The following is a 22,063-nucleotide window of genomic DNA, read 5'->3' as shown; positions in this document are numbered from 1 at the left end:
GGGAGTGTTGGATTATAAGAGAAAATTCTCTCAAATTAATTAACTGAGTGCAAAAGGAATTTTAAAGGACAGGCTTCCTATTTTTTTCTGTCATGCTCGGTGAAGTACTCTTTTCTAGATTTGAGAAAATGACTTTGTGTCCAAAACAGAAAGATGAGTGGCTATTTTCTCCTAGGCCAGGACTGACATCCTGCAAAATACTGAGCCCACAAGAAAAGAGCTGATCAGTTTTGCTTACTAGTGAGGTCAAACGAGCACAGCAGGTTGGAATTCACACATAGTTGCCTAGGTTATTTGGGTTGACAGTAGTTTAATAAATATATATTTATTGAACTGTATTAGTAAATGAAGTTTTAAAAAGATGCTACTTAAATGATCAAATTTTTCCCCTTCTATCAAAATTTTTAAAAGTAGCCAAATTGACTTGAGTTTCATTTCTTTTCATTTCCCCTGTCTTCCTTGTTGGAGAGGTGTTGATCAGTGAAATAATTAAGAAAAGCAATAAATGGACAGAAAAAGTCACTAAGTGAATAACATGCTCTATTGGGTATCCATTGCCACAAAACAGACTGTCCCGAAACTTAGTGACTTAGAACAACAGTGATTAATCGTTTCTCTTGGTTCTCTGGGTTGACTGGGTGTTGGTTCCTGTGAGGGCTTCATCCTGATGTGGCTTTGTTCTGCTGGGAACTGACTGGTGCTGGGGTTCTCCTCCGGATGGCCTCTCACTCCAGAGCCGCTCCACCTGGCCTTCCTTTCCATTCCTTAGCAGAATTCTCCTTTCTGCATGGTGTCTGGGTTTCAAGAGGGAATATTACAGGCAGTCACCTCTTTACATCATGCTTGCTACTGCTCTCCCTTTGAAGAGTCAGATCACGTGACCAAGCCCAGGATGAGTGTGGGAAGGAGCTACACAAAGGTGTAGACTCTGGGGGATGTGGTTACTTGGAGGCCACAACAGGTCACCAAGGTGTACTTGAATGATTAAATGTTAACTAGCATTTTAATAATGGATAGCAATGTAATAATCAAACACAATTGTGAAGTTAATACAAGAGAAAAATGGATAGTACAAATTCTGTCACACTTCAGTCGTGCAACTCAGCTTATCATCTTAACTAGGAAAAGTACAAACATTAAAAGTAGTAATGCAACCCTGAAAGCATTACTTGGTAGCCATTTCATCTCTCATTTATCTAAATAAGACAGGAACTGCTACTTCAGTGAAAATATAGGATGATTTATGACGTGGAAGGACTAAAAGATAGTTATATCAGTTGGGAACCCCATGAGATGAGAGGTGTTCTTCCAATTTCCTTATTAGTTTGATTCACAAAAACCGTTAAATGTGTTGAAACATATGTGACTGTTAGGAGGGCATTTAAGTCATTTGTACAATTATAGACCATTGCTTCTTCAGAAAAGTGCCCATCTAACATTTATGTAAAAGTGTAATTTATAGACTCGAGTCATTTAAGACATTTGGGAAATACATCTTATTTAAAAGCCTATCTATCTTTGGAAGAAAAAATCTCAAGCTTAAAAAGTTTGTTAGTTTGTTGAAAAATATTTTTTATTTAGTTTTATCATCCTATCAGATTCTCACTGACTTAGTAATCTTTTTTTAAAAATTTATTTTATTTATTTATTTTTGGCTGTGTTGGGTCTTCATTGCTACATGCGGGCTTTCTCTAGTTGCAGCAAGTGGGGGCTACTCTTCGTTGCGGTGCACAGACTTCTCATTGCGGTGGCTTCTCTTGTTGCAGAGCATGGGCTCTAGGCGCACAGGCTTCAGTAGTTGTGGCTTGTGGGCTCTAGAGCGCAGGCTCCATAGTTGTGGCTCATGGGCTTAGTTGCTCCGTGGCATGTGGGATCTTCCTGGACCAGGGCTCGAACCCATGTCCCCTGCATTGGCAGACGGATTCTTAACCACTGCCCCACCAGGGAAGTCCCTGTTGAAAAATAATGCCACCGACTTTCTATTAGTTTCTGGCATTGATTTTCCTTCTCTTTCAAATGTTACTGTATTTTACTGTATTTAAACTAGAAGAATAAGTAAGATTGTCAACTCTCCTTTTGAAGCAGGTTTATGAAATGGATATGCATTTCAGGAAGCACTAACACCTCTGAGGTTTCTTTCTCCCCCTCATTTCCAGCAAGATTCCATTCAGTGGGTTTATAACAGCATTGAGAGCGCTCAGGAAGACCTTCAGAAGTCTAACTCCAAACCCCCAGGAGATGAAGCAGGGGACGCTTTTGACTGTAAGGTAGAAGGTGGGTTCCTCCTTTTTCTCCTCTTTGCCCTATTGTATTCTTTGTCTATGTGCCATTGCCGCGTCCCAGTTATTGAAAACCTTATATGTTCAAGCCACTTCTTAGTCATCTCAAATAGATGTCACGTCAAATCCCTAAGTCGTAATTGCTGGTGACTAACATAGAATAGCTATGACACTCTCTTAGGTACTTTATTAAATGTTTTACGTGGATTATCTCATCAAGTCATCAAAAATGAAAATCTATTAAAGGTGTGATTATCATCCTTCTCATTTTATGGGAGAAGAAATAGAGACCCATAGAGGTGAATGGACGTGCCCAAGCTAGTAAGCAGTGGAATGAGGATTCAAACCCAAGTTATGATGTTTCCTTATTTTGAGTTTAAACATTGTGTGTACCTTCCCACTCCACTGTGGTTCACAAACCAGCAGTATCAGCATCACCTGAGTAAGACAGAAATGCAGAATCTCAGCCCCACCCCAGATCTACTGAATGAGAATCTCCATTTTAACAAGATCTTGTCGTATCTGTATGTACATTACAATATGAGAAGCCCTCGTTCAGAAGGTCCATAGTTCGTTTGAAAATACATTTTTTTCCTTTTCTTTTAAATAGAAATATAGTTGATTTACAATGTTGTGTAAGTTTCAGGTGTACAGCAAAGTGATTGTTATACGTATATATGTATTCTTTTCCAGAGATTTTTCCATCATAGGTTATTATAGGATATTGAATATAGTTCCCTGTGCGATACAGTAGGTCCTTGTTTTGAAAATACTTTCTTGATGCAAGTAACTTTTACTGTATTCTTAAAGTAATGAAGGAGGGAAACTAGTAACGTGAGTATGAGAGGGAGAGAGATCTTTTGATAAGAACTCATACCATTTCTGTTTTCTCAGTGAAGCAAACCTGCAGGTCACTGTATTCAGTGGCGAAGAGTGACGGGACTGAGGCAACTACATTTACGTTTGCCTGTAACAAATACCTTGAAACATCATTATAAACTTTTCATGGAAGTCCTTGAATCCGCTCCTACACTTTCTTGCTGTCTTTCCACTTATACTATTGGTGGATGTCTCTGGACATTTTTATTGTACTGTTAGGTTCTTCCAAACCAGAATAGCTGGAGAATTTGCCTCGCACACTGAATCATATGGGGGTACTTAGGAAAAGCAGTTTTCCCTCCATTCCTGGAAGGCCACTTGGGAGGAGCTGCTCGGATCATGAACAGCATCAGAAACATTTCAATCTCATTGGAGCAGCAAAGCTGAGCGCTAAATCGGCTCTTTTATTTATTCAAACCAGGACAAATCTCAGGACCTTATCTTGAGGCTTTTATTCCTCATTTGTAGTTAGTTTTTGCTAATCATCATTGGTGCCACAGTGAAAGGTAGAATGGGTTAATGAGATGCTCTGGAAATTGATTTATACCTATTCTTGGACTTAATTATTTTAAAGAAAACCATTTTTCTGCTTTTGCCTATTTTTTAAAATAAATTTATTTATTTTATTTATTAATTTTTGGCTGGGTTGGGTCTTCGTTGCTGTGCGCGGGCTTTTTCTAGTTGCGGAGAGCAGGGGCTACTCTTCGTTGCGGTACGTGGGCTTCTCATTGCGGTGGCTTCTCTTGTTGCGGAGCACAGGCTCTAGGTGCGTGGGCTTCAGTAGTTGTGACACGTGGCCTCAGTAGTTGTGGCTCATGGGCTCCAGACCGCAGTCTTAGTAGTTGCGGCGCATGGGCTTAGTTGCTCCGTGGCATGTGGGATCTTCCCAGACCAGGGCTCGAACCCATGTCCCCTGCATTGGCAGGTCGATTCTTAACCACTGCGCCAACAGGAAAGCCCTGCTTTTGCCTATTTTATATTTACTGTTTCTGCTATTCTAGGGCTTAATTGTGTTAAACTAATATTCTGTTTTCGCTTATTTAATATTTACTGTTAGATTCCTCAGCAGTTTCTTGCTTGAGACTTTAGGTGTTTTTTCCCCTAGCTGACTGATTGTTGGCCAAAAACCTATAGGAATACATTCCAGATGGAAATTTTATCACAGTGAACAATGACACATTTTTGCAATGAGTCAGCTTCAGAAGGTGCTGTTTGGGAAAATTCAGGCACTCCTTGCTTAAAAAAATAATTATTCCATCTCCTTTCTGCTGCTTCAGTATGGTTTTCTGTATTTTTTCTGCTTTGGGAAAATATTCATCCAATGTTTGAGGCAGTTTTAGGAACCCTGACTTTAAGTTATACGTGCTTTTAATGAAAAAATTGTACGTTTAATGTTGATATAGGTATAAATAGGCATACATATGGTCCATAGATCAAAATGGGTGTGCAAAGATAAGACTAGTCATGTTAGAGTGGTAAGATTTGGATTGGTCAGTCATGTATTTTTTTAACTGTTCTTATTTTTAAAAATTTTAACAAGAATAGACGCTTCATTTAGCACAGCAGATTTAGTCACCCTTTAAAGAACTCTTTAAAAATTATTCATAGAGACTCAAATTATTTGAAGAGACTAACAAACCCTTCCTGAATTTGCTGAATTAAAATTGTCTTTATTCCAGAGGTAATTGACAAGTTCAACACCATGGCCATCATCGACGGGAAGAAGGAGCACGTGAGTCTGACGGTGGATAACGTCCACCTAGAATATGGCGTCGTGTACGAGTACGACAGCACCGCCGGGATCAAGTGCAACGTGGTGGAGAAGATGATCGAGCCCAAAGGTTTCTTCAGCCTCACTGCCAAGGTACGAGTGATCCCTGCAGAGGAAGGGATTTTGTTCTCAGTTAAGCAGCTGAAACCCTCCCTCCCCCCTACTTTAAAAAATGTAAATAGCTGTACATGTTTCAGCTGTCTGCTCATTCAAGTTCTTTTTCTTGTTCTTTTTTCCCCCATTATTCAGTTTATGTACAGTCTTTTTTTTTTTTTTTTAATCGATCTCTTGGAGCACAGTGTCATGTTAGATGGGACGCTTGCCCAGGCGAGCATTAGTTGATTTGGCAAAGGTGTCTTTGCATTTAGTAAGTTTACTATGTCTGTTAACTCAGTATCATGAATACGTTTCAGATGGTTTTCATGACAGGTGGTGCTTTCCTAAATGTACATAATCCTGTGAAGAATATTTGAAGTTGTAAAATGCATTCAAATTCTGCAAGTCTCATTTTATTTCATAAAATTGCTCGAAGCTTAGAGATCAGTTTATGAATAGATCTTCAGGTATTTATAGAATTCTTAGTTGCAAAGGATCTTGTACTTAGACTACAGCAAAATAGGAAGGGAAAAAGGGGGGTCTTCATCCAAATGGATAAAACATATGCTAAGTAAGAGGCGACCCTGTGTTTGCTTTTCATGCTCCTTCCCACAAGGTAAATCGATCAGATTCCTGTTGGACCCTCCACAGGTTGGAGCTTTAGTGTTCCATCTGCTTTTGTATAGCTTTGCCACCTTTATTTCTTCATTTCAATTCTTGTTTTGAATGTGTGTGGTTGAGATAGATCTAGCATTAATAACATGTATTTTTTTTATTTTAGTGGAAGAAAAATAATATAAAAATCCAAATGCACTATTTCAAAAATAATTGTTTTATGTTTTTGTTTTATATTCTGAAAGTTAACTTTTGAAAAAAATCCCATCATTCTGATGGCATTGTACCACTATATGTACCTACGGATAGAGAATCTATATTTTCAAAATGCAACCCCTTCCCAGCTACATTATACTATTAAGAGGATCCACAGAAGAGTTTGGGATCAGGTTATTGTAATTATTTTATCTCATTTTCTAGCTATTTCAAATTGGCAAGATTACGTGGATTATTTTATATATGACAAGTGTACAACTTAGTCTGCACATATTTCTGTTTTACACATGAAGAAAAGAAAGTCAAAGAAATTGAGAAATTTAACCAAGATCACACTGCTAATGATAAAGTGAGCTCTAATTTCTAGACTAGTGATTAAACAAAAAACTCACACTCTATATTCTGCAAGACGGGGAAATGGAGGTGGTGAAGGAGGTAAAATAAACACAGCACCTGTAGGTTGTCTCACACAATATTATAAAACTGTCAGGTAAGGGTGTAATCAGTCGTTGTGATCTTTGAACAATCATGAATGCTACATATAAATAATAAACATAATTAATTCTCAGTTCATGGGAAATTCTCAGTGATTCATGGTGTACACACACACACACACACTGCCTTATAATTGATTAAAACAGCCAAAAGGATTTACTAGTTGAATACGTCATATGGATGCTTTTTTTTTTTTTTTTTTTTTTTTTTTTGCGGTACGCGGGCCTCTCACTGTTGTGGCCTCTCCCGTTGCGGAGCACAGGCTCCGGACGCGCAGGCTCAGTGGCCATGGCTCACGGGCCCAGCCACTCCGCGGCATGTGGGATCTTCCCGGACCGGGGCACGAACCTGCATCCCCTGCATTGGCAGGCGGACTCTCAACCACTGCGCCACCAGGGAAGCCCCATATGGATGCTTTTATCTAACACTTTTATCAGATGGAGTTCAGACAGTGAAAGCAACATTGCTTTTTACTTTATCAAGAGAAAGTCTCATTTATTCATTCCTTCAGCAAACATTTGTTAAATGCGCTCTCTGTACCAGCCTCTCAGTAGCAAGCAAGGATATGGTTTTCCTTAGTTTTTGTTGTTCTACTACCAAACTGAGAAAAAAAAATATTCTGAGTAGCTCTGACTAAAATATGAGAGTGTACACATCAGAGTGTCCTGATTCATCCAGCAGGGAGTCTTTGAAGTCCCCTCACCTCCCTCAGGCAGCCTTTTACAGCCAGCAGAAGGGAAAACAGGAGATGCCAGACACAAAAGTCCATCACTTCACTGCCAGGGTTTATTGAACATACAAATCCCAGGCAGCTAAAAGAAGCACACTGGGGAAAGTCACCCTGTGTTGTGGAATTGTGAAAATTTTATTTGGCTGATTTTGAAGGTTTTATTTTCTTGTTCTATTTTGTGTGTGTGTGTGTATGTGTGTCTACAGATTCTTGAAGCCCTGGCTAAAAGCGATGATCATTTTGTACAAAACTGCACCAGCCTTAACTCTTTGAACGAGGTGATTCCTACTGACCTTCAGAGTAAATTCAGTGCTGTTTGCAATGAAAAAATTGAGCGCATATGTCAGAGAATATCCAGTTATAAAAAGGTAAAAGCTCTATGTATGTATTGTACAAGTGATTAATATTTAAATTATTATTTTAATGTCAAATTTAATTCAATTCTTGATATTTTTCATTACTTATTTATGTACCGCTTTATTGAAATAATGATAACATTTATGTAACATTTTAGAGTTTTTTGAATGCCTTTATTTACATCCTTTGCCTCATTTGATCTTTGCAAACTTGTAAGCTAGGCCATTATTCCACATTTTCCAAATATAATAACTGAGGCCTAAAGAATTAAATTACTTACTGGAAAGAATAGAGTTAGGGTTTAAATCCAGGCCACCTAATTCTGAAATCAGATTTTTATTATTACACTATAGTTCTTCTTTACCTGTTCTCTTGACAGAGGGAACAGAGCCCTCAATCAGAAAGTACATGGAACATCGGCTGTTTTAAATGGATTCATTGCCTCATTCATTTGACGTATTAATTGAGCACCTTTTGTGTGTGAAGCAGTGTTCTTGGTACCAGGAATACGGCAGGAAAGGAGAGAAGGTCTTTCCTCTCACGATGCTTCCATTTGAGTGGGGGAGACTACAACGAAGTAAATAAATCTCTACAAAGGGGGAAAATCAAATATTGGAGAGAGTTTTGAGGAAAGCTACGGTGGGAAGTGCCAGGGTGTGGGAACTCTAGGCTGGGTGGCTATAGAGAAAGCCTCTCTGGGAAACTCGTGTCTGAATGACAAGTAGAACTCTTCCTTTAAATGGGAGGAAGAAGCGTCCAGGTAGACAGAGCAGCTGGTACAGAGGCCCCAAAGCAAAAAGAAGGTCAGGGTGTTGGGAAGAGTGACCAGTCAGTTATAAGGGCAGAGGCTTGGGCAGGGACAGGTATGAGGTGCCGTGGAAGCTCTTTGTACCTTTCAGGACTTTGGAAGGTGTTTGGATTTTCTTCTTACATCGATGAGAAGCAGTTGGAAAATTTTAGATAGAAGGGTGACTTCATCTAATTTAGGTTTTTGAAAGGTTGTGCCGGTTCCTCTGTAGGAATGGATTGCAAGGGGCAAGAAGTGAGGCATAGAGAGGGGTGGGAAGCGATTGCAATAGTCCAGGTGAGTGACGGTCATGGCTTGGACTCTGGGGAAGACAGAGGAGACAGAGAACATTTGGTGAACTTGAGGATATATTTTAGAGGTAGAATAAATAAAAATTGATCTCTAAAACATATAGTAGGTTTTAATTTTTTTTCCTGTTTGTGTCAGTGGGAGGCTAGCTAATTACTTCCCTCAAAGTGAGGCTGGTTGCTTAAATTTTGGTAGTCATACTAGGAAATATTATTTATCCCAGTGTTTATGAATATGAGCTAACTGTCTATGTTTGGTATGGCAAATAAAAGATAAGTCAATATGTGTCCAGATATGTCCATACAAAAATAGGGAAATGTGTGAACGAATACCCAAGGGGTTTCAATTTGGTTGCCTCAGGTAGGGGGAGGGGAAGCGGGCTCACTGTGTTTTTCTTTAAGCATTTCCTACACTGTTAGGCTTGTGAAGTTGAATATGTATTGATGTCATAATTTTTTATAAGTCCATTGACATGAAGAAAAAATGATATTCAAGATCACTGCATAACTGTCACATCTGTTCACCCTCTTTCCATGATTGCTCTTGACCTCTTTAAGTTTGGCAAAGATTCCATGAATATGTCTCGTTGAAGCTGAAGAACGGAAGATTTTCTTTTTACTTCTCCTGTCTCTGTGAGAGGTGACAATGCTTTGAAGTTAAATTTAAAAGCTCTAAAAAATGCAAATTAGTAGTCCCCTTTTGAACACATTTTGAAAAGAGAGTCATTCTCCTTCAGAAACGGATCTGTATAAAGTATGGTAGGGTTCAGGCAGATTCTGGTTGTCAAGCTTGTCACTTTTGCGTGTGTCATTTTTCTACCTTTTTCGGATTTTGTTCCTATTTTCTTCTCTCCATTCAGACAGCAAAAGCAGTAGAAGTAGCTTAAAGAAATACACATAAGAAAAGGTAAAATATAGAAATAAAAATAAAACATTAAGATGAGGGTATATTACATAGGGTATTGATTCAGCTGCTTTAAGAAGGACCAAGGCAACAGAGGCTTCAACCAGATAGAAAGTTTATTTCTCACTCGTTTGAAAGTATAATCTGATAGGAGTCCAGTGAGGTGGGGCTTGATGATCTTCTAGGGATCCTTCTATATTTTTGTTTTCTCCCCTAGGATATTGCCCTCTTCCGCAAAGCCAAACTTGGTGCACCACCACCATGTCTAAATGAATGCCCCTTAGAAGGGGAAACAGGAAGTGGAGAGTAAAGCGCTTCCTTTTGAGGGCAGGACCCAGAAGTTGTACACATCACTACTGTTCACATCCCGTTGTTTAGTGAAAGGGAGGCTGGGAAATGTAGTCTCAAACTAGGCATCCATGTGCCAAACTAAAACTCAAGGAATTTTATTACTAAAAGAAAGAAGGAGAGATTGAATATTGGAGGAAAATGAGTAGGTAAATTGAGAGGTAAAGCTATATTAGAACAGATAGTATAGACCATCAGGGAAAAAGGGGCTGTAGGTAAGCAGGTCCGAAGACTCTATTTACTTGCTAAAGTGGAATATTATATTTGGCCTTCAGCTTACTGATGGCCAAAATGAAAAGGGAAACACGGTCTGTTACTTATTTATCAGCATCCCTGTGATACATACATGTTTCTTAAGAGAAGTAAAGGTTTTCTTGGTCTAAGTTCTAAAGGAAATCTCTCACCCTGGATTTCAAAGAGGCAACACCAGGAATGTCAGGGCAGTGTCCATAAACATAGCCCTGCAAAAGAAGTGGCAATTTGTTTTATGTGGCAGATATTTTTATGACACTCTTTAATGAAAGAGCATTGGTCAAAAACTCAAGTTCACAAAAGCAAGTTTGTTGCAGGATGGGACAGGAAGACTGGGGAAATACTTACTAAATGTGTATCTTTTACATAGGCAATAGGGGCTTAAGTCAGTTATTTGAAGAAGTCTGCCCTCCCCCACGTACAATCTACTTGGGAAGAAAGGTCAAAATACATGAAGTAATAATAATACTACTTAGCCTACTAGGAGGTGTTGCCATGAATGGTTGAACATGCTGGCACCCAGCACCTTGCTCTGTATGCTGCTCCTCTGTGCCGTTATAGAGCGCACAACAGTTTATAGCAGTCTATGTCAGGCATTGCATGCTAGCTATATTTTACAGTTTGCCTGTGTTGTATAATCTTACCAACACAATGATATGAGACATATTATCCATTTCATCGATGAAGTGACTGAAGCTCAGAGGGATCAAGTAACTTTCCCAAAGGCACACAGCTGGGAGTGGCAGTGGAATTTGAACCTTGCTCCCTTTTATTCTAAAACTGGTTGTTGTTTGTTTACCTGTAGTTGATACTTTGCTACACAGCTGATGTGCTAAACAGTATGGTTCTGACTACAAGGGCAATAGCATTTCAGTAATGGAGAAATCATCTCGGACAGAGTGGTCAGCAGATGCTAGCTGCTATCAACTGCAAAGATCTGTCAGAGTGAAAAGGAAGAGAGATGGCCCTCAAGTAAAGGGAGAGATCATAAATGAAGGCAAAGACTTAGAAATGAGACTGATCTGATTGATGAAGAGTTGACGTACTGCCTGGGCCAGAAAGGAAGATTTTAGTTGGATGCAGTTAAAAAGGAAACCTGACAAAATGTGACTTTTTCCAGTGATTTTCTTTTTTTAAATTTTTATTTATTTTTGGCTGCGTTGGGTCTTCGTTGCTGCATGCGGGCTTTCTCTAGTTGCGGCGAGCAGGGGCTATTCTTTGTTGAGGTGCATGGGCTTCTCATTGCGGTGGCTTCTCTTGTGGAGCATGGGCTCTAGGCTCTTGGGCTTCCGTAGTTGTGGACTGTGGGCTCAGTAGTTGTGGCTCACGGGCTCTAGAGTGCAAGCTTGGTAGTTGTGGCGCATGGGCTCAGTTGCTCCATGGCATGTAGGATCTTCCCAGACCAGGGCTTGAACCCCTGTCCCCTGCACCGACAGGCAGATTCTTAACCACTGCGCCACCAGGGAAGCCCCTCCAGTGATGTTTTGAAGTGACATAATCGTCAGATTTGTTTGTAAGCTGTCCAAGTTGAGGCTGACTTGGTCTCATGTAGAAGCATTGGGGACAGAGAGAAAAAGATCAATTCAAGCTGTGTGTAGGATGAAAATATATACCGTCTATGATTAATTGGTTATGGCGATAAAGAAGGTGTTATTTCTTTGTTTCTAACAACAACCTGGTTTGCAATGAACTGAGAGGTGTATGTTTTGGGGGATTATAAGCAGAGTTTTTCAAATGTTGGGGATTCTCAGCAGCATTATCCCGGGGAGTGAGAAGCATCTTCCATTTCCTCAGGAGTAACTGGGCGCCTGGGAAGCTTTTAAAGAAGAGGTGGACAGGCTACCGGGCAGTGATTTGAGGTGATAAAAAGAATGTCACTGAACTTTGGAAAGCTCTCGTATGCACGTTGTTGCTTTTTGAGCCTCCAAGTAGCCATGTGTACTGAATAGTCTTACCATCCTGCTTCTTTCTCAGGAAGTAAGAATTTGCTTCACGTCACATATGTGGCAGGTAACCAACTAGGTGTCAGTCCTATGGAGTGCCGTCTCACTTATTTTTATTTTTAATTTATAAATAAAGAGAAACTTGTAGTTAACCAGGACATGAGTGCTTTAAAAGCAGTCCTTTCATCATCCCTTCTTGACCATAAACCTGTTTAGAATCACTGGCTATCTTTCTCACGAAAGAGAGAAACAGGGTTAGCAAGAAAACATTTCAAGAATCTTTTCTGTTTGAACAAAATGTCGATACCTAAGGTAACAGCCTGTCAGGTAAGGTCAGCTCCATCCATGTAACAGATGTATGTCAACAGAAACTACAGCATTTGTGAATATATATTTTTAATTTCCACGTATTTACTTTTAAACTATTATTAGCAACCTATTTGTCTCCCAGATGAAAGCTTCAAACAGCCCTCTTTGTGTAAAGTAAAATGTATCCATAGAAACTAAAATCTCAAAGAGGCTGGCTTTCCCTTATTATTTTGAGTCTAAAAGTTTTACGTGTTAAAAATAGAAACCAGTTGATATTTCTACAGTTTCCATAGCCAGGCTGCTGCGATCACATTTAAAGTTTTGGCCAGCGTTACAGGCCACAGATGTTCAGACCTTACTGGGGACCTGAATGAACCCTAAGCTGGCGTTTAATCTCTGTGGGGCAGGAAGTGTGGGCAGTCGTTCCAGACGTAAAAGTATGCACTGTTTGGAGGAATGTGCTCACTCTCTGTTGTCCTGAGAACTTTTAAAAATTCTAGATTCATTCTCCTGTTTCCAGATAATTCCATAATTGGCCTTATTTTTGGCATTGGGGATACTTCTTCCATATAAATATTTAATGAGCTTTTAAGAGATAGTTCCTTTTTACACAAAAATACTATCTGTAGGAATCTAAGTTTTACGTTGACTATTCTGAGTATCTTTAGTTATTAATGCCACGTAATCGCCAATTGGATGTATGGATTGGGAAAACTGTGGGTAAAATCTCTCCCCATGTCCTCTTCCCCCGATACAAAATTTTTATAGGTCCATGCCAGTGGGGTTTTACACTTCATTGAAATGGGAGACTCTCTGCAAAATAATAGCTTACCTTTGTATTTTTTTTGACTTGTAGTCAAATGACTGTAATTGGATCTAAACTTGTCATGCTCGGTAATTCATGAATTAACTATCAATGCATTAAAAACCTGAAATTCCTTTTCCAAGAATGACTTCTTCCTGTCAATACACAAATATGCCTTAATATCTGTATTAAAGATAAATGTTTCCCTTGCCCGCCACACTCCTCTCTACCTCCTCTTCCACATCTTTGATCTCTGTCCTAAAAAGAGCTACCTACACCTGCTGTCCACACCTGCTGTCCATACCCGCTGTCCACACCTGCTGCCCACACCTGCTGTCCACACCTGCTGTCCATACCCGCTGTCCACACCTGCTGCCCACACCTGCTGTCCATACCTGCTGTCCATACCTGCTGTTCATACCCGCTGTTCATACCCACTGTCCACACCTGCTGTTTCACTCGCCTTTCGTTCTCAGCACACTGAAGGTGGGCTCTGGTTCCCTCCATGTAACTGAACTGGCCCTTTCTAAGGTCACTGGTGACCTCTATTTTGCCAAAGCTTATTCACTGTTGTCATTGTAGTCCTTGTTTTAGTAGCATCTGATGCAGTTGAGCCTGTACCTTTCTTAAGCAGTTTTCTATGACTTTCTTCGTGGCCCATTCGTAGTCTCCTATGCTGATTCTGCCTTTTTCGCCAACCTCTCATGTGGCAAAGTCCCACTTTGACTTTGACTTACTATGTTTATTGTTTGCCTCTCCCCTTATTAGAATGTAACCACCCAGAAGGCAGGAATCTTTGTTCATTCACTGTTTCCCAGTGTGCCTAGAACCGTGCCTGATTTAGAGCACCCTGGATAGGTCATTGTAGGATGAATGAATGAAGCTGGTAATAAGCTTGGTCCATAATAGGTCTAAAGCATTTTCCATCCCAACTCATTCCCACCCCCCATCCCATACCCTGTACGTTTCTTTATTGCAAAATTGCAGTTTTTATTTATGGAAAAGAACTTTTGTCTTTCCTTGTGAGCTTCTCCAAAGCAGATGAGTGAGCTCAGTGTTTCTTTTTTCTTTTTTTTTTTTTTTTTTGTGCGGTACGCGGGCCTCTCACTGCTGTGGCCCCTCCCGTTGCGGAGCACAGGCTCTGGACGCGCAGGCTCAGCGGCCATGGCTCACGGGCCCAGCCGCTCCGTGGCATGTGGGATCTTCCTGGTCCGGGGCACGAACCCGTGTCCCCTGCATCGGCAGGCGGACTCTCAACCACTGCACCACCAGGGAAGCCCCCAGTGTTTCATTTGATGTTGCTAAAGAAGATGACAGATCCACATTTCCAGGGCCCTTTACTACTGTATGGCATGATCAGAGCATTTTCACGTGCCCACCACGGTCAATATAAGAACTCTGCCTTCCTCATTCTAGGTCTGTGTTTCAGAAAGGGCTCACCATTAAATAGCAGGGAATGCTGTCTGCCAGCACATTTTTGATCTTCAAAATATATCCACATTTCCAGGACCCATGATTATGGCCCCCCCTCGCCCTTTCCTAGGGATTCCCCAGGATGGAAGATAGCACTGCTTTCATAAGGCTCTTCCTTCTCCAAGAGAGGCTCTTATCAAAGAAGTTTCCACTTACTCTTTGAGAGGAACTAGGCACATTCAGACCTGTGGCTACGCACCATTCTGAGTGCATGGGGAGAGGGCACGGAAGACATTTGTATTGAGGTAGATGTCGGAAAGCTGCAGGAAATGGGTCCCACTGAAAAGGAAATCTTCCCCCTCCTCTGCCTGATCACTCTAGTGATACTTCATTACATCACCCTGTTCACTTCCTTCTCAGCACTTACCAAAATTTCTAATTATCTGGATATCGTATTTATTATATAATTGTTACATATGTATATACACATATACAGTTGTGTATATGTTTATACATACATGTTACCTATAATTGTAATAGTATAATTGTTATATATAAGGGTGATATTATTGTTTTTACCTGTGTCCCCTACTAGACCGTGAATTCTATGAGGGCAAGGGCTGTGTCTCCAGCATAGCACAGGATCCAGAATAGATGATTATTTTCATATTTTTGAATGAATGAATAATTGGTTAAAATGAAAGAAAGCAAGAGAAGGGTAACTGTCTATTACCATGGATGCTGTGACATAATAAAATCAGTCTCTGTGTCTTTGTGCCGTGGGAGCCTTATCTGAGATTTTTATCCTGCAACTACAGTGGAAGAGAACTTCTGAGTGAAAGTTTTCATCTGGCCTTAAATTCTATGTCTTTCCAAGATAAGTCTCCAGGTCACAATTTCTTTATTAATAAAGAGAAAGTGATAATTCAGGAATTCCCTAAATGCCTTCCTGTCTTTCAGTGTTTAGGCTATTTTCACTATGTATCATTATCAAATGTGTTAGTAACTTTGTTAATAGATTCCTGCATTTCAGTCCAGTTCTATTTAGAGTCCTACTATGTGCTAGCCCTTTGCTGAGATACATAGCTTCTGACATGTGATTTGAAAACACAGTTTAATATACTTGTAAGATAGTTCATATTCTAATGGTGAGCTTATAAGATGTGATTTTTGGTATCATATCTTTATTCTTGAATTTAACCTAGAAAAGTTAGACAGTAACTGGTAGTAGTCTTAATTTTTATTCTCTTCAATGTCCAGATTACTACTCTACTAGTGGAATAAATAGATAGGATCTGGTTATAGTTTCCAAGGAAGAAGAGAGCATAGATATTATTTAATCCACATTCCATATTTTACTAGAAATGACAAAGAGATGGCTCTCAGTCCTTTGTTTTTGAAACTACAATCCAGTTCAGTTCTATGAGATGCTTGTGTGTGATGCACAAGACAGATGTAAGCATCACTCTCATGGAGTTTACCATCTTCCAAGGGAGAGAGAAATAAGAAAATTATTCATGGGACTTCCCTAGTGGTGCAGTGGCTAAGAATCCGCCTGCCAATGCAGGGGACACAGTTTCGAGCCCTCGTCTGGGAAGATCCCACATGCCGCGGAGCAACTAAGCCCGTGCACCGCAACTACTGAGCTTGCACTCTAGAGCCCGGGAGCCACAACTACTGAGCCTGCGTGATACAGCTACTGAGCCTGCTCCCTAGAGCCCACGAGCCACAACTCCTGAAGCCTGTGCACCTGGAGCCCATGCTCCGCAGCAAGAGAAGCCCTGGCAATGAGAAACCCACACACTGCAACGAAGAAGACCCAACGCAGCCAAAAATAAATAAATAAAATAAAATAAATAAATAAAAAGAAAATTATTCATAATTGTAAGGAGGATTACAGGGTCCTGTAACCTAGCACCTACACAGGAAAATTGAACCTAGACTAGGGCTCAAGGAAGGCTTCTTGATGATTTCATAGAACTTGAAAATGCATAGGAGTAAGTTTGGAATCAAGGGAAGAACAGCCGGTACAAAGGCCTCAAACGAGTAGACGGTATGTGAGAGGGGCTGGGTGAAAGCCAGGGGGAGCACAGGGAGCGAGGAGAAGAGAGCTCGAGATAAATAAACCGGGTATGGATTGGACTTTGGGAGGCTATATAGACCATGGCAAGTGTAGACCGTGGATTTGGATGGCAAGGTTTAAGTAGGGGAGTGGCTCTCCGGGCAAGTTGTATAACTTCCTTGAGCATCACTCTTCTCAGTGGCATAGAAGCAGCCTCCACGCCAGTCTTCAGGCTGACCCTGACCCAGAGCTCAACAGTGATTATCAGGAAGCACGGGTGGGAAGTAAAATCTGTTCTGCCTGTTGTCCTGCCATTCGGGCAGGTGGGGGGGTCCCCACCACCAAGCTTTGCTGTCTAACCTGTTCCCAGCCTCAGGTCTGGGTCAACTTTCTGATGATGTTTGGAATAATCCATCTTCTTCCATCCTTGACCTGACAGCTACCCTGTTCTGCCACCTTGCACCTTCTCCTATCTTGGTGTCCTAGGACGCTGATTCAGTTTCTCTCTCTGACTCTCAGCTGCTGGGAGCCTGTGGATTTGAGTCCTAGTAAGTGGTGTTGATCACTTGACTTCATCTCTTTTAGCGCTTAACTTGCATTCAGTGTTTCAAAAGAATCCTTTGCATTTGCTGCCTATATTGCTTTGCTTTTCTAAGAATGTGTGAATTTTAAAATAATGACTTAATTTCTGACAGCTTGTAATTTATTTCACCCGTTGCAGTTGACATGTTTTAATTTTCTTTTGATTTTGCTATGGATGACAGGCGTGAAATGTTTGAATTATCACTGCATTCAACTGCTTTTTCTTTCATCTTTCATCTACAGTTTTCTCGTGTACTAAAGAATAGAGCCTGGCCCACCTTTAAACAGGCCAAATCTAAAATCTCCCCACTGCACAGCAGTGATTTCTGCCCCACCAACTGCCATGTCAATGTGATGGAAGTTTCTTATCCCAAGACATCAGCGTACCTGGGGAGTGCATTTGGTGTTCAGTTGGATAGCAGGAAGCATAATTCTCATGATAAAGAAAATAAATCGGAACAAGGTATGTTAGCTTTTTCAACTTTATCAAATTATGACACGTAACTTAAGTAATCATACCTATTCCTGCATCCCTGAAATTAGCATGTCAGCAAGTCTGAAATTTTATAAAGAAAGGATTCCTCACACTAATCATTTGGATAATTATGCATAAATGTTTGTAGAATGAAAATGGAGTTACACATTTTCATTAGTTTTCCTCTAAGAAGAATGATTGTTTTTGTCTTCCTTACATGCCTGATAGGCACAGCTCATCTTGCTGTGAAATCACTCATCTGAGATGGCCCTATAACTATGAGAAAAATAGTGGAGGAGCAGCTGCAAGGGATGCAGAGTACCATCCCATGCCATCCCATTCCATCCCAGTGGGACAAGGAATCGAACTGTATTCCTAGTCTTTAATCACAACTCCCCATAAGCTTTAATTCCTGAATTAAATGTAACATTAGACTGGCATTTTATCTTTTGTAAGCTTGGACGTCTAAAATGAATGGCGCTGGATTGCTACTGTAAGTTAAAGGTAATAACGGTTGCTGTGGAATGGTTTCAACCCCTCAGGAAAACTAAGCCCTATGGTGTACATTCAACATACGATTACAACCATGGCGGCCCCTTCAGGTCTGTCTCTGGGGCAGCAAGATGGGCACGGTCTCCGGTATTTGTTGAAAGAAGACGACTTAGAAACCCAAGATATCTATCAGAAACTGCTGGGCAAACTTCAGACTGCACTGAAGGAGGTGGAGATGTGTGTTTGTCAAACAGATGAGTAAGCATTTTATTTACTGTACTTTGAAATGTATGTGATACAATAGCTGTAGGAAATGGCACTCCTGAATACCCATTATTCTTTTTACTGTTTGAAAATGTAGGAATTTTTGCTGAGCGTATAGATTCTCTTAATGCCAACACCTTAAAAATGAGAAAACATGGCAGTTCTGTAGATCTGTATCTTAGGGAAGCATTTAATACCAGGGAAGAGAACAACAAGGTTCTTTCATATAGAAAACGCTAAGTTTCAGTGTGCCCATGTTAAATTGAACTATATGATTGAAAGAGTACAAACTGTGTGTAGGGATTTCCTTGTGTACCTTTTACAGACCGGAACACAGCATTTGGTGGATAGGCAGTCAATAGATGTTTATGAAAACATGTAAAGCAGACCGAGTCCTTAACATACTTGTTAAATGAGTAAAAGCAAAAGTATGTAACCCTAGGACCCATGACCAACACCCTTTCTTCTCTTCTGATTGAATTAATGGTTTACTAAGGAAGTACCCAAATTGCTGTGCCAGTAATTTGGAATCTTTCATCAAGAACAGAGAAGAGGGGCTTCCCTCGTGGCGCAGTGGTTGAGAGTCCGCCTGCTGATGCAGGGGACACAGGTTCGTGCCCTGGTCCGGGAAGATCCCACATGCCGCGGAGCGGCTGGGCCCGTGAGCCATGGCCGCTGAGCCTGCACGTCCGGAGCCTGTGCTCCGCAACGGGAGAGGCCACAACAGTGAGAGGCCCGCATACCGCAAAAACAAAACAAAACAAAACAAGAACAGAGAAGAGCAGGGAGTTGAATAAAATTTTTCCAGAGGTCAACTCTGATTCTTATTCAAGAATTTGAAGGTTGGAGAATTGCCTGAACTCTGTAGGATGGTTTGCTACATCATGGAGTGTGATTATGCTTCACATCTAGTCAAGGCAGAATGGGATTTGGGGTAGCTCAGTTTCTCATGTATAGAAGAGGGTGAATAATCATAACAAATTATCTATTTGTGGTGAAAAATATAAAAATTAATACAAAAAGCAATCAGCCTAGGGCTTGACATGCTTGCTTATCATTCAGAGGATTGAAATTGTTGAATATATCATAGTGGGAAAAATCTGAAAATGGTATAAGGACCATTTTCCTCTTTTTAATGTACTCCCTTTATGAAGTTGCAGATTTAGATGGCTATTAAATGTGCATTATTTAGTTCACACACACATCATCCCTACTTCCACGGATAATTCAGATTTCACATAAAATATTTAGAACTTTTTCCAAGGCTTTGTTGTAATTAGACATTACACTAATGAAATTTTAATTGACATGATGTCTTACTTTATACATCTTTGAAATTTAGAGATCAAAATTACCATATTAGTGCACCATATTTCTAAGATTATCTTTAAGTAGTTACTATTTACTGTGCTACTGCTTTCTGACATTTTTATGAGTTAATTTAGAATTGAAATTCTGTTTTCCTTTGTCGAATACACTAGTTTTTTAAAATTACGTATGACACTTGGTGTATTATATTGGGACCACTCCATTCATAGACAAATTAAACAGCTTGAGGTTACTGAGAGAACAGGTGGTTATTTTTAAACAAATATATGATATCTGGAATTGTTTCAGAATGACCTTGTGACAGAGAAGTTAATATTTTAGGACATTATATTTTGCTTTATTTAATAAATTGATTTTATCATATATGTTATATTGTATTTTAGAAACCAGTCTCTTTTTTCCCCTGAAGTATTCAGGAGGTTCAAGAGGAAGACTGTTTATTAATAAGGCAAATGGATAGTAGCATTGAATCATGGATCCTAGATCTCAGAGGGATTCTAGGAAAGCATCTGGACCAATCCCATGATTCCAGTTAAACCGAGAGTTATTATTCCTCCTTTTCAGATGAGTCCTTTGTCAATGGCAGGATTATTGATGTGCCTGAGTGAACACTGCCTTGGAGACTGTCTCTCTAATGCATTGGCTACCCAACACTTCCTGGCAGTTGTCCGGAGTTTGTCTGTCTTTGTGAATTTATTGACATTTTGTGTGTGTGTGTGTGCGGTACACGGGCCTCTCACTGTTGTGGCCTCTCCCATTGCGGAGCACAGGCTCCGGACGCGCAGGCTCAGCGGCCACGGCTCACAGGCCCAGCCGCTCTACGGCACGTGGGATCTTCCCAGACCGGGGCACGAACTCGTGTCCCCTGCATCGGCAGGCGGACTCTCAACCACTGCGCCACCAGGGAAGCCCCGACTTCTTTTTTTTTAAGTTCAACCAATGTAGATATATTTTCAAGGAAATGGTTAGAGCCAAGGGGCTCCCTTTACTTGGTTTAAAATGCTTTATATTTAAAGCACTAATTTCAGAAAGAGGGGTAAGCTATTTTTATTAACCAAAACTAGTTAAAATGATTACTTATTTTTACTTGTGATTTCGCCACTCTGTTATTCTAAAAGTCTTTACCAGCTGTGCTTGTTTATTAGGAAAGTGACATGAAATGATCCAATGATTTGAGAAACTTCCTTGGTCTTCTCTGTGTGCACCATATCATTTAATTCTAAATATAAATATGTTCCACCATAATTCAGTGTGTAACATAATCACTTTAAAACGGTACCATTGTCCAAGTGCCTGGATGCCCCATTGCCCCGTTCAGAAATGCTGCAGTGCAGTGGAGCTTGACAAATTACTTAAAAAGCTAGTTACTAAACAGTTTTCTCACCATGCAGAAATTATTCTTGGTCCAACATAGGTGCCTCTGCGGAGTGGAGAAGCAGATCTCAGCCGCTGTGCCGAGTTTTAAGAGAATTGCCTCACAGTATCTCTCTGCTAGCCTTTCTAGGAGTCATTGATTCCCGTGAAAGGTCCTGGTGCTGAGCCCGTCTAATTGTGAAGTCTGGTTTTCCTGTCACTTGGAGCACGTCCTTTGACACACAGGCATTCCCCTAAATCCTCCTACCTTGTTCAGATCCAAAGATAGAACTAGAGACAGATGTGCTGTGTAGTAACAGGAAGTAAGGTGATGTTATGAATTTCATCAAGATTTTGTGATTCCTGTTTCATTTCAGGAAGCTAGATACTTTAGCCCTTTAATGGGCGATTTTCTGGTTAATGACGCTCGGGTATTAGATATAAGTAAAGGGAAAAAATGATTCGTGGAGAGTCCAGGACCTTTGACAGGGTTTTAAAATTCAGTGTTTGTGTATTCTCACAGAAAGGAAATGAATAAAGAGTCTTGGGGGCTAGTAAGGCAGGAAATTGGAGAATAGACTTCATTTTGCAGGTGCCACATGTCCCAGGATTGAGTGACAACCCAAACACATTGTAGGACAGTTAGTGAGCTGGGGGTCACAGATAGGAATGGTAGGGCTGGTGGTGGAATTATCTTTGAGGTTTTCCCAAGCATTTTTCTGGTAAATGTAAAACACTGGGCACAGTTTTGTAAAAACTAGCATGTATCATAGGGGCTCGTGTGCCGGGCACAGTTACATGATTACATTCACTGATTTCTTTCATTCTCACAGTCCATCTGTGACTTGGGTTATGAAACACTGGGCTGTCTCACGCCTCAAACGTAAATTTGTTTCTGAAATTGAAATCTACTTTGACCTCATACTCAAATCTGCTTTGCCCCCTCCCCCATCAAGGTTGTCCCCCTTCTCAGTATTCTCCATCTCTTCAGTTTATGAA

At 40.5% G+C, this 22,063-nt stretch overlaps 1 protein-coding gene across 3 annotated transcripts in view; it reads left to right on the top strand.

Annotated features, from left to right (window-relative positions):
• Positions 1-22,063, top strand: part of PREX2 (phosphatidylinositol-3,4,5-trisphosphate dependent Rac exchange factor 2) — a 287,717-nt gene that overhangs the window by 151,320 nt on the left and 114,334 nt on the right. For all 3 annotated transcript variants that reach the window (XM_082600894.1, XM_082600893.1, XM_082600895.1), the window contains exons 21-25: positions 2,157-2,274; positions 4,838-5,022; positions 7,288-7,449; positions 17,395-17,614; positions 18,169-18,376. In XM_082600894.1, coding sequence (XP_082457020.1) covers positions 2,157-2,274; positions 4,838-5,022; positions 7,288-7,449; positions 17,395-17,614; positions 18,169-18,376 — 893 coding nt within the window. The remainder of the gene's footprint in view (positions 1-2,156; positions 2,275-4,837; positions 5,023-7,287; positions 7,450-17,394; positions 17,615-18,168; positions 18,377-22,063) is intronic.

This window comes from Mesoplodon mirus, assembly GCF_964341445.2.
Source record: "Mesoplodon mirus genome assembly, chromosome: 16".
NCBI classification, from domain to species: Eukaryota; Metazoa; Chordata; class Mammalia; order Artiodactyla; family Ziphiidae; genus Mesoplodon; species Mesoplodon mirus.
Note: the sequence above shows the minus strand (reverse complement) of the source record. Positions and strands in the feature narration are given on the sequence as shown.